Genomic DNA, 13,113 nt, shown 5'->3' on the forward strand with positions numbered 1-13,113 from the left:
CTGACTTGAGCTTGCACAGGGCACAGGTCTTGTACACATGGTTACAATAGCAATAGTTCAAAGGTGTAGCTACCTCACTGTATCTAGATGTTTCCAAGTCATTCATTGTTTCTGGCTGTTACATACTTTCCACCTTCTCTGAGATGTACATCACATGTATAAAGGCTATGATTGTAGACACACACACAGACACAGCAAACATGAACCATAAGTGAGAAAGGTCTTCAGGGGAAACTTCTCTTTTCCATTTTAAAGCGGGTTGACATTATAGTTGACATTATTGTACTTACAATTCCTCTGACACTTGTCACTTGAAGGTGTGGATGGAAAGAGGGACAGCAATCCTCTGACACTTTGGCATCTTCCAGTAACTGTTCAAGAAAACTGTGAGCACATACTCCCTGCCACATTAAGGTAAGAGGTTTCTTTTGTTATAACGGGGGTGGGCTGGGGGTTATTCCACAACCACCGATCAATGAATAGTTATTTTAGCAGGAAAAAAAAAATCAGAATTAACTTTTTTTTCGTACCAAATAAATGTTCACTGCAAATCATCTTGGTATTAAGGCCAAAATTTTATTTTTTTAAATTTTGTATGTGTAAACAAATACAGAAAAATCAGCATGTGGGCAACTAGTTTTGTTACGAGATTGTTAAAGATATTTTATCACCAGTCCCAGTAAGTACTCTTCTCTAACTAGTACTCTTATTTATCTCTCTACAAGGTAATTTCATAGACTCAGAGCTAAAGTAAACAAGATTTATGGTAGTCAAGCAGCCTGGAAAATCTCATCTCTCCTCAAAATTAGTACGTTTAGAGTTGTAAGCTGATCTTTCAAATGAAGATGCGCATCCTTAGGAGAGATGCCAAGGGTTTCCGAGTCAATCCTGTGGGAAAGCGCTTCCCTCTGGGTGGAAGGCGCACACCCTTGAAGACAGTGGATGCTGGGAAAGAACTCACTGCCAGTGCGGCTCCCAACTGGAAAAGTTATCTGTGGCTTTGTAATACTGGAAGGAAACAACCAAAGAGTGTCTACGAATGGAATCTTGTTTGGCCCCGGTATCAAACATAAGAGAATGAAGTACTTTTTATTCCCAAATAACAGCATTTGCCATTATTACTAAAACTTAATAAGTTCCCTAACACACTGCAGCTTTAAAGACTTGGTTTCCACTAGGAATCTCACAGCATCTTTATCAGCTCCTGGGAACTGGATGTAAGCGTTCAGCAGTATACTGTCAAGATGGGCTCTCGAACCCATCAGGAAGTATTTAAAGAAGCACTGCCATTGAAAGTGATCCTTCACCTGAGAAAAGACTTTTGGAATCTCTCGGATCATACAAAGAAACTACCGTTTCTAACACAGGTACAAGACTGGAAATCGAATTATAACTCAACAGGAAACGGTTCCTCACAGCTATCTCACGTCCACAGTACTACGTACAGAGCAAACAATTTACGACATGGTTGTTTCTGTAGCGTAAAAGAAAGCATATTTGGTCAATTCTGGTTAGTGTCTAAACACTATAAATTTTCCTATAAATTTTGATAGGAAACCATTTACAAGTGGAGAAACTAAGGCACCCAAACTTAAGCTTAATATTAAGGTTATCTCGATCCTGAGAGAAGAAGCAGGCCTCCAGTTTCCGGTCAGAGGATACTGAGTAACAAGTCTCCCACTGGGAAAAACCGATTTTCCTCCCGTAGGCAGATCCTGTTAATACGTTAGTTTCGAAATGCATACTATGAATTCCCTTGAAAATCTTTGGCATGTTTTAAAGTCCTCAGAGGTGAAGGGATCTGGATATTTTCTCCTGCAAAATAGAAAACTGCAGGGGAGAGTCACCCTGTAAGTTAAAACAAGAAGAATCGCTCATAATTCCAAAATGACCTGAGATTTTACAGTGATTATATAATTGACTTGCAGTTTATGAGTCTTGTGAAACACAAAGGAGGGGAGTGCCCTTCACCATATCCACTCACACACCATTTTATCATGAGGTTTACACAACCAGGACTTGTTTCCAGTTTAAGTCCAGAATTGAGCAGTGTGTCTCAGCTTCCCCTCCCACAAGTCCCAGCCCAACAAGTTGAAAGTGTCAGACTTACTACAATGGAATCATTAGTTTACACACTGTACACTGTAAGGCTTGGAGTTATCCCCAAGGCCAAGCGTTGAGAACCTTCCACCCACGTGAAAGTCTTTGTTGTGGCTGAGGTGGAAACTGAAGTGGGTCTCACCCAGGTCACTGGTGCTTGCCGAGAACCTGTTTCCTATCAGCATAACTCTACTGTTAGGAACTCAGGGACGTTTCTGAGGTCAGTTTATGAGGTCACAGCGTGATAAAACAATGTTCCAGGGAAGAGAAATCATCGTCCAGTTTGCTTTTAAAGTGCCCCACGTGCAGTATTAAGAGAAATCCACTATGACGAGTAACCCTTGCTACCGAAGGTCAGCAGGTGAGCCAGAGTGAGCTTTTTAAACTGTGAACACACAAGAGTGCCACGAAAACTCTCTAGAAACATTCAAATCCAGATCAAACAAAAGCCAGAGAACCCACAACCGCATTGCATAGTCACAGGTGTGGCAGAGGTAAGGGAGTAAGGTCATGGGCTGTAAACACAAAGTCGTTCTCAAGAGTTGGATACAGAACACTGAACAACAGAAAATACGGACTTAATCCTTATCCAAAATAAAGTGGGTCCAAACGCTCGAAGCTGAATCCCCCAAACATTTGAGGATTCCACAGCTAGTAGGTGGCTTCATCCATGTTGTCGTCGCTGTCTACACCAAAATCATCGCCGTTGTCGAAGTAGGAGTTAATGTAGTCATTCTCCTAAGAGAAGGGATGGATTCCTCAGTCAGTCAGGTGATGAGAAGGCACCATTGAAGACAATACAAAAAAGAACATCTCTGTCGTTTACAGATACCAAGTTGAGGTAAAAAGGAAACACAGAAGACTTGCATAGAAAGTCTTGCTTGTGTGCGTTCCTTTTTCAAATGAAGTTTTCACACATTTTGATCAGCCCAGCTTTCTTTTAAGTACCCTTTTCTACTGTGCTCAGGTGCAGCTATCCAGCTAAAGAACAGAAAGTGCTGTGAGTACACCTCAGCAGGGATGCCCTGGGCAGCACTACTTGGTGGAGCGAGGAGGTGGTTAAGGAGCTGAAACACTAAGCATTTGTTGTACCCATGCATGGGCCACCAAGGAAGAAGTGCTTCATCGATAGTTTTACCCTGCACCAGAACCCAGGCATGAAGGCACAAAGCTGAATGGCACCACAGAGGGACTGTTCCTTCCAACCCAAACCTATGGGAAGCGACACTACATTCTCCTCAGGATTTCTTGGCTTCTGGCAAGGTGTCAGTTCTAACTGAGACCTTAAGGCTATAAAAGATTCGTGCCTTGTATCAAAACTTCAAAAATCCATTTGATTATAGGCAGATTAAGACTTCTTGGACAGCCGGGCGTGGTGGCGCACGCCTTTAATCCCAGCACTTGGGAGGCAGAGGCAGAGGCAGAGGCAGGCAGATTTCTGAGTTTGAGGCCAGGCTGGTCTACAGAGTGAGTTCCGGGACAGCCAGGGCTACACAGAGAAACCCTGTCTCAAAAAACCAAAAAAACAAAACAAAACAAAACAAAACTTCTTGGACAGCTGTAGTGCATGGTTTTGTAACAGAGACTTTTGAACCAATCAAAATTTAACAAATACACCGTGGTGTTAGAGAGCTCTTACATTTGTGTCCACACTGAGACTCTAGGGATGGAATGAGATAGAACAATGCTAAGGACGTGTTTGATCTCTAGGATAGACTGGGGGCACCGAAGGTCAAGGACTAACAGGCCAGGACCCAATGCATGTACAAAAAATGTGAGTGGACAATTAGCTATGCAGGAGAAGCATAGTGGCTCACACCTGTATTCCCTGCATGAAAAAGACTAAGCAGAAAGAACTGCAGAGTTCAGTGTCAGTCTGGACTACATAGATAGCGAGACCCTGTTGTACCCCCAGACCCTATCCCCTAAATATCCACATTTCAACTATTTACAGTGAAAACAGATGACATTCTCAAAAGAAAGCTTTTGGAAATCCAGCTTTCTCTTACAAATTAAAAAAAAAAATCTAGTATGTATATGTACATTTGTGTATTTTATATTACTTTCTCTTCCCTAAATCCTGCAAGTTTACGCATCCAACAAAAACCCTTTATAGAGCCATAAAATTAGCCTAGCTACTCTGATACCTAGAAATCCATAAATATCCAGACACCAAGTTGGAGCCTGGGGCCTCTGTACTAGGGAAGGGGTGGCTGGCAGAGCACTCAAAGGAAGGCACCTAGGAAACAAGGCCTTGGCTCTATGCATGTAAGGAAATATGAGCAAATGAATTCCCACCCAAAAGCAAGTAAGAGAAGCCCTGGCATTCACAGTCAAACACTGTACTTTAGCCGTGGGTCCTTACTCCAAATGTTTGGTGACTCAGACGCTAACAGAGATGCTAGCAGTCCTGCTCAGGCATAACACAGCTGAGCCTGGTGGCCTGAGTGGCTCTTGGCTCTCCACTGAGTCCCAGATTCATTCTTAAGCTAAATATTCAAATTATTAACAGCAAAACAAGTATTTTCTTTAATTAACATAGACATGTTAGCAGATGAAATACTCCACTGTACTCGTTAACGTGAAGTATTTATCAACTCAACTCCATGAGTAAGTTAATTACCATGAAATTTCAATTAATTAATCAATTAAAAAGACCAAAGAGTAGAACTTTCAAGTTACAAGGCCTCTAATGGAGTTAGTCCCTTATCTTCCTAAAGCAGACTTTTACCTCTTCTTGTTCCTCTTCATCGTAGTCCTCCTGTTCTGCATCTTCCTCGCCATCCTCCTCATCATCTTTATCTTTCTCTTTGCTCCCTTCTTTCTCTTCGTTTTCTTCATCCGATCTTTCACCCTCGCCTCTCTTTTCCAGTTCCTGATAAAGTGAGATTCATTAATGTACATGCAAATGGTTACTCTTTGATCCACACACCCAGCTAAAAAAGAAGAGCTACGATAATCTTCCATCCTCGCTGAATCCTAAATTACGGGATTACCAGCCAGCCTCCTGCCTCTGAGGGAAGCTGCAGCCACGGCCTTCAGAGCAACACCTACTCTTCATTCTGTTTCTTATCACTGGGCCTCCCTCAGCTACTCTAGGCTTAGAATTCTAATCCGCAACGCTTTCTTTTCAGGATTTCTATCCTACCTCCTCCTAAACCGTTTGACGTGACTTAAGTTTATCCCACCCCTGTCTCCTTTGTCTTTCATGACTTCCCATTGCCAAGAATTTCTGCTTCATGATACATCTGGAAGGTTGTGAAAAGAAGATTAAAACACATCGCTGAACACACTGCTGGTATTAGCAACTGTAAAAACAAAGAAGGGGAAGGGAGTTGGAGAGGCTTTGCTTCTGGGCGGCTCTTGCTGTCTACCTGGACACCACACACTGGACATCATCTCACAGTTTTGATTTTATAAATGCCTTATTACTACCAATTATTTTTTTCAATTGATGTTACCTAATCTTATTACTGTCTCTATCTGTTTGCTTAGTTGGGTGGCCCTCACCCAACAGAGTTTCACAGGTTTTCTGTGAGATGGGCACAACAATCGTTTTCATAATTAAAGATTCACATGACCTAATTTCTGATTACTACTAACAGTAATTAGAAGAGTAATTAATAGCCAGGCAGTGGTTGCGCACGCCTTTAATCCCAGCACTTGGGAGGCAGAGGGAGGCGGATTTCTGAGTTTGAGGTCAGCCTGGTCTACAGAGTGAGTTCCAGGACAGCCAGGGCTACACAGAGAAACCCTGTCTCGAAAAACCAAAAGAAGAGTAATTAATGAATTATTGTGTTAGCATGCTCCATCTCTCTTTAAGGCTTTGTTGATTATTCATGAGCAGAAGACATATTTTACATCCAGAGTTAACTATAACTTTGTTGCTCTTCCTAAATATTCACCTTAGAAATTATTTTAGTTCCAAATTGAACTGAAGAAGTTCAAAGGCAAAGGAAAGATCACATTAGCCAAACCCCATGTAGATGAATTTAGAATGTTTATGTGTGTGTGGAATGCATGTGTGCATGTCAATGTGCTCATTCGTTTGAACATGCTTGTGGAGGCTGGAAAGCGACACTGGAAATCTTCCTCATCCATGCTTCATTTAACTTACTAAGGCAGGTTCTGGCTAGTTTTGCCAGTCCACTGCTTGCCTTAGCGACTCCCCTCTGACTCCCGAGTACTGGGATCACAGGCTGCTGCAGGTCCACCTGGCTTCGATGCACGTGCTGAGACTTGACTTGTCAGTTGCTATGCTAGCCCAGTAAATGTATCATCTACCGAGCCGTCTCTCAAGCTCTTAAGACCCAATCTTTAAATAAAATTCAAACAATGTTGCTTGTAATTCACCTCGCTCAGGCAGAACAAATCAAAACCAAGACCCGTATACACATGGGATAGCTTACCGTAATAACAACCATTGCCTTGCCTTGGCAGTTATTTTGACAATATCATGTGTACAATTTCCCAACTGGCCATCTTCTTAGAAAATCCTAAGCAACCCAAATTTTCATAAGCCTTTTGAAACATCTAAGACAGACAGACGGTTACACACACACACAGACACGCACACACAATATATGCTACATTAATATTAAGATGTGTCCTTTTCTGTTTTTACTAGACCATACGTAAAAAAGCCTACAATTAAATGCAATTAAAATGGAAGTGAAATATTTATTTTACTTTGTGAAAAGTATACTCTATTATCTTTTTAGAAAGTCACTAATTATTTCAAAATGAGAAACAGAATTGTTTTCTTTAAAACAAGGCATCAACTGTATTATTCAGAGTACAGCACTCATCCAATGTACTGTACGAACCAAAGACTGTATTTCTACTGATGCCAAATCACACGGTCAGAGCAGATAGCCTCATCTTTACCTTTGCCACACACATCCAACTCCAACCCACCGTGTACATCAGCAGAGTGAACAGAGGCAGTTTCAGACGTCCCTTATAATCCCAGGGACGCGTACTGTGTGATGACTTTGTTCTTTCCAAGGAGCTAATGGTTTTGGCTCTCCTACTCAGCATTCTCCATTTTCTCTTCCATGGCCTTTAACTACTCAAGCTGACTGTGCAGGTAGAAGGAGAGAGGGACTGACATCTGGAAAGGAGGTAAGATGCAGACCCAGAGCAGTTCTAGCTTAGACACTGGACAGGCAAGGAAAGAAGACATAAGGAAGGTGTGCATGCCACTGCTCTGAGACCGGACCTAATGCTGCTGACTCTGCCCGGAGATGCCTCCATAATAAAGCACGAAGCTGCTTTTGCTGGAGACAACCAGGAACAACCATTGCTCTGTTAAAACTGTAAACACATTAAGATTTCTATGTTTAGAATTTTTCTGGAAAAGGTGGCAAATGTCAGCACCAAGGAAGCACAGTTTGTCCTAAGGAAAACCACACCCAAAGTGAAGGGCAATCCACAGAGCACCGTGCGAGCCTCTGGAGAGCTTCTCCAAGCTTTCTGTGCAGGCAGGACCGGACACAGTCCACCACCATTCTATCTAGTGAACCTGACGCCTGCTGCTGCTCTGCCAATGATCTTCCAGATGTATATTTTGGCCATGCCCTCACCCGGCTCAAGCACTGTTCAGAAAGGGAAGCAGTTAAATGAAGACCTTCCCATCAAGCAGATGTGCCAAAGAGGCCAGCAACTCTACTCATGTGACACGCTTATTATAAACTCTCAGCATTAGTAATAACAGCAAAACAGCAGAAGAAACAAAGCTCTTCAGTAGCACATTATTGACATGATTAAGTAACTACAGTTCATTCTCACAGCACTGACAACAGAATGAGGGAGCTCTGGACAGTCACATCTGGAGCCATGCCTATGTTAGGCATGTTTTGTTAGGTAACAACGTGAAAATGCAGAAGTGTGGCATACTATCTTCATCACTGACAGGGGAATTCAGGCTGGCTCAGCAGCTAAGAGCCATCTTTTGACATCTATGGACACCAGGTACCACATGTGGTGTTACCCATACATACATACATACATATATACATACATACATACATACATACATGCAGGCAAAACACTCATACACATAAAACAATAAAATAATGTTTAAAAGTTTAAAAAAATGACAGGAGGAAGTTCTGTATTTTTTGTGGCAAAGTATTTCTGAAAGTATATATATATATATATATATGAATTTGCATAGTTCTGGAGTCCACAACAAGAACATATGTGTCATAGGCAGGGAGGAGACAGCAGTCTCAAGGTACTAACCTAAATTGTGTTTGTTTTGATTAAAGATAGGCAAATAAATTCCAGAAAATCTTTGCCTCACTACAGTCTTCCAGTTATACATTCCAAAACACTGGGATGTGGGGTGAGGGGTAAAAGAACCACACACCAACAAAGGGAAAGCAGGATGTCTGTAAAGAATCACATCCATTACAGTGCCAGTGGGTCACGTGTCTCTCCCCTCCCCCACGCCACAATCCAATACAATGGGGGAGTTAGGGGTACAGTGAAAAGAAGGCCTGGGGCTGTGGGCAGAGCTTAAAAAGTCAGGGTGGGAGCCCCCAGACAGCAGAAGCCCTGGAGGGCTCAGACAGGAGAGTTCTTTCTCCACACCTCCATAATAGCAAAGCTCAGCCCTAACTTAAGCACGGGCCTCTCTTCTGCAAATCCACATGATTAAAGGAGAAGGCTCAAAGGTGGGGGAAGAGGTAGTACTCGTTCACATTTATAACTACCAACTTACCTCAATCGTTTTCAACACATCTGCAGAATTAATGAGTGATGTAGCCTTGGCTGCAGCTTTGCTCGGCTTGGATTTTGGATCCCCTGTAATGAAAGCACAATCTCTTAACAGATTCATTCATTCATTCATTCATTCATTCATTCATACTCTCTCTCTCTCAAGATTTCTTTATTTTATATATATATATATATATATATATATATATATATATATATATATATGAGTACACTGTAGCTGTCTTCAGACATACCAGAAGAGGGCATTAGATCCCATTACAGATGGTTTTGAGCCACCATGTGGTTGTTGGGATTTGAACTCAGGACCCCTGGAAGAACAGTCAGTGCTCTTTACAGCTGAGCCATCTCTCCAGTCTAACAGATTTTCTACTGTGGCAAGGAGAGCAAGGGCGGTACCTCCTAAGCTCTGTGGTGTAGCTCTATGGCATATGCGTCACTCTGCACAGTACTATTTAGACTACAACCAGGTATATTTTGACTAAGCACTGAAACTTTAGTCTTACCATTAATATGATTAGAGACAAAATCTGCTATAACATTTCTTGAGACAGAAACACTAGAATAACAAGAAAAGGCCCTGCAAGGGTTTCTCGGTCACCCATCCATCACTGAAGTCCATTTTAACACAAGCAGTGCTAAGCAGATGTGAAGCAAGAGAAGTGCAGGGTAAATCCGCCCTGGCAAAGGGTAGGGAAAGAGCTTTCACCTGATGTTTGCAAGAACTGTTTTCACAGAGAAAAGTAAAACGGTTAGCCGGTCACTTCACAGCGGTGAAAGGAACTGTTTCAACAAGCTCAAAGATACACAATTTGTTTTACTCTAAGCAAAATATTTCATTTCCAGGATTATTCTAAAACAATGGGCAATCAAAGAATTATTTCCTATGAAGAATGCCAATTACCAAGGAATTCTTATAAGAAATAAATGATTCTCACAAGATGAAATGACTACAGTTCTTTACCAAAATCAAACACCCCCCAAATCCTTAGGCGTCAAAAACCAGGCTCAGAAAGACTTAGCCGTGTTAAAGATAAACACTCAACACACAAATGATTTGCAGACCACAGTGGATGACCCATAACTGGTGGACTTAAAACCTTTAAATGAAGAGTCACTACTGTTGTTTGAATAGCTGTCATCATCCCCGCCCCACCCATATACTCATGTGTTTGAATGCTTGGCCCATAGGGAGTGGCACTATTAGGAGGTGTGCCTTGTTGTAGTAGGAGTGGCCTTCTTGGAGGAAGTGTATGACTGTGGAGGTGGGTTTTAATGTCATATATAGGACCTTAGAGAGAGAGAGAGAGAGAGAGAGAGAGAGAGAGAGAGAGAGAGAGAGAGTGTTTAAACTCTGTCCAGTATGGAATCCAGTCTCCTGGCTGCCTTCAGATCAAGATGTAGAACTCTCAGCTCTGTCAGCACCATGTCTGCCTGCAAGCTGCCATGCTTCCTGCCATGATGATAATGGACTAAATGTCTGAAACTGTAAACCAGCCCCAATTAAATGTTGTCCTTGTAAGAGTTGCCTTGATCATGGTGTCTCTTCATAGCAATGGAAACCCTAAGACAATAAATGCTACCAGGACAGTGGGGGACAGTGGGGTATTGTGGACAGTCCTGACCATGTGTTTTGGGGAGGATTATGAAATGACTTTGGAACTTTGGGCTAGAAAAGCCATTGAATGTTAAGAGGTCTGTGGGATGTTCTGTGGAAGCTTAGAAAATATTAAAGTTGAGAGCAATGAAGAGGATGGAGGCCGGGTTTGTGAAATTTCAGAGAGAAGACTGAAAACTCTATCAGGGCCATTTGGTATTTTGATTTAGAAACCTTTTCATTACTAGGACAATTGACATTCCTTAGAGGTGATTAAGAAGACACCAGCATCACTGAGATGAAATCTTCTGGGAAGTGTTTCCTGAGAGCACAGAGAAGCAGTGTTGCAGAGGTAGCCAAGGTTGTATCTCATGTTGGTAGCTGGACTTAGTAATGTGTAAAAGTCACCCAGATGGCATGGGTTTGAAGGCATGACGGGATCATGGAGAGCTGCTAATGCTAAGCGTGTGAGAGGCCAAGAGAGGCCATTGGTGGCCGTGTAGCCTGGGTGGCAGCTGAAGGCCCAGGACTGAGGAGTCACGCAGAGAAGATGAGGCACCAGGAAGAGAGTGGAGTGAAAGGTCAAAGTGAAGTCCAGTTGCAGCAAGCGAGCCAGTAGTTTTGGAGATGTCAGCACTACAAAACAACCACAAGAACAGCAGCAGCAGTGGAGTGGAGCCAGCCGGAGCCCAGAAGATAAGTATGTGTGCTGCAGAGGGCAGAGCTGGAGCAAGCCATGGCCTGTGCATCAGCTCCTGCCCCCGGGCTCCAGCCCTGCTTGAGTTCCTGTCCTGGCTTCCCCCAATGATGGATTATGACGTGGAACTGTAAGCCAAATAAATCCTTTCCCTCCTACTTTGCTTTTTAGTCATGGTGTTTTGTTGCAGAAATAGAAACCCTGACTAAGACAGTTACTTCACAGCTCTTGAATTAATGAAGTTTCATGGAAAAAAATAACCTAACATTAAATGGTGTATAACTTATAACTTTTGTCATCTCCCTGGACGGCAAGGACTGTTTAATAAGTACTCAAAGCATAGGATCCTGTATGACAAAGAGCTCCAAAAATATGGAACACTGTCAACAACTGTTAGCGGAGAAGGTCATCCGTTCACACTATAAACTCATTTTCTCTAAGGACTTTTTACGAAATTATTTAATTTCACAATATATACAACAATTAGGTGAATACAACAAGTTATATAATATATAATTAAATTCATTTAAAGTATTTAATTTTTTATTTGGGTGTGTATGGGTGTGGTGTGTGTGCCAGAATGGGCTATTAGATTCTTCAGACTGAGAGTTACAGACGTGTATGAGTCACCTGATGTCACCCGATGTGGGTTCTGGGCTCTGAGCCCTCTGATGAGTCAGGAAGCACTCTGAACCACTGAGACTTCCTTTCAGGTACAGTTACTATTATTTTACTAAAAAGCCCCAGATTCAACCCACTCATCTTTCCTTCTCTGTGTTTTAATACTTAATTCATGCACACATGCTCACATTCGGAAGTATCAAATCATCAATAGTACAGAAAGACTGGGGTTTTTGTTGGATTGTTTTTTGTTTTTTGTTTGTTTTCTCAAGACAGGCTTTCTCTGTGTAGCCCTGACTGTCCTGGAACTCACTCTGTAGACCAGGCTGGCCTCGAACTCAGAAATCCTTCTGCCTCTGCCTCCCAAGTGCTGAGATTAAAGGTGTGCGCCACCATCGCCCGGCCAGAAAGACTGTTTTTATCCTAAAATGTTGACATGAAAATTTCCCATAGTTAACAATAATTTTTTATGTGTGCACATATTTGTACTTGTTTCTTTCCATATCTATCTGAGGCTGGTTCTTCAACAAGCCTCTGCCACCTTTGAGCCCTCTGTGGCTATCTATCTACCTTCATGTCCATCAATACAGGCCGTCACAACTGGGAGGAACAGACACAAAACCTACACTGCGCACAATTAAGAATACTAGCACACATGGGGAAAGACTATGTAATTTTGTTTTTCAATAAATGGAATCCTTGCCACCAGAAGCGGTACATTAGCAATACTAATGTATGAAGCTCCAATGATAACCAAGATAGGTAGGTTCTCAGACCTCCAGTCTGCTACACATGGTAGCATGTGACCAGCATTATCTACACACTTGCATGTTTTATCATGACGGTAATGGTCTATCCACTGCGCTTCCTCAGAACTTTTCCCAGACTTCCGAAAAGCACGTCGTATGTTTTCGTTTCATATTGTATGTGTGTGGGTATGTATGTCTCTGTGTCTCTGTGTGTTTGTGTGTGTGTTCCAGAGTTGATCGGCTGTCCAGTGAGTCCCAGGCTTTTGGAGGTGGGTTCAGCAGTGCCAAAGTTTTTACATGGGTAAAAGAGATCTGAACTAAGGTAACCCTTTACTGATCAAGCCACCCCCCAGTCCTTTCATGTTGTTCCTCCACCTAACTGTAAGCTCCAAGAAGCAAGAATAGTCTCAACTACATGAGCTTTCTCTGTTCCTCATGGCAGTGTCTGGTAATAGCAGACAATTATTTATTGAATGGAATTATTAAAGAACAAACAAACATAGATACTTTGGTATCTTTTTATCTAATATAAAGCTCTACCAGCTCTTCAATTTTTCCCAGTACATGCCTTTCTTTTTAATTTTATGTTGAGGTTTGGTCTGTTGCTA

General features: G+C 42.2%; 1 protein-coding gene across 1 annotated transcript in view; it reads right to left on the reverse strand.

Annotated features, from left to right (window-relative positions):
- Positions 1 to 552: 552 nt before the first annotated feature.
- Polr3g (polymerase (RNA) III (DNA directed) polypeptide G) overlaps positions 553 to 13,113 on the reverse strand; it is a 37,177-nt gene continuing 24,616 nt past the window's right edge. Inside the window, exons 6-8 of the mRNA NM_001081176.1 lie at positions 8,828 to 8,910; positions 4,832 to 4,975; positions 553 to 2,838 (exon numbers count right to left, since the gene is read on the reverse strand). Of these exons, the coding sequence (NP_001074645.1) occupies positions 2,752 to 2,838; positions 4,832 to 4,975; positions 8,828 to 8,910 (314 nt within the window). The 3' untranslated portion in view covers positions 553 to 2,751. The remainder of the gene's footprint in view (positions 2,839 to 4,831; positions 4,976 to 8,827; positions 8,911 to 13,113) is intronic.

The sequence above is a fragment of the Mus musculus genome, chromosome 13 (assembly GCF_000001635.26).
Source record: "Mus musculus strain C57BL/6J chromosome 13, GRCm38.p6 C57BL/6J".
Taxonomy (NCBI): Eukaryota; Metazoa; Chordata; class Mammalia; order Rodentia; family Muridae; genus Mus; species Mus musculus.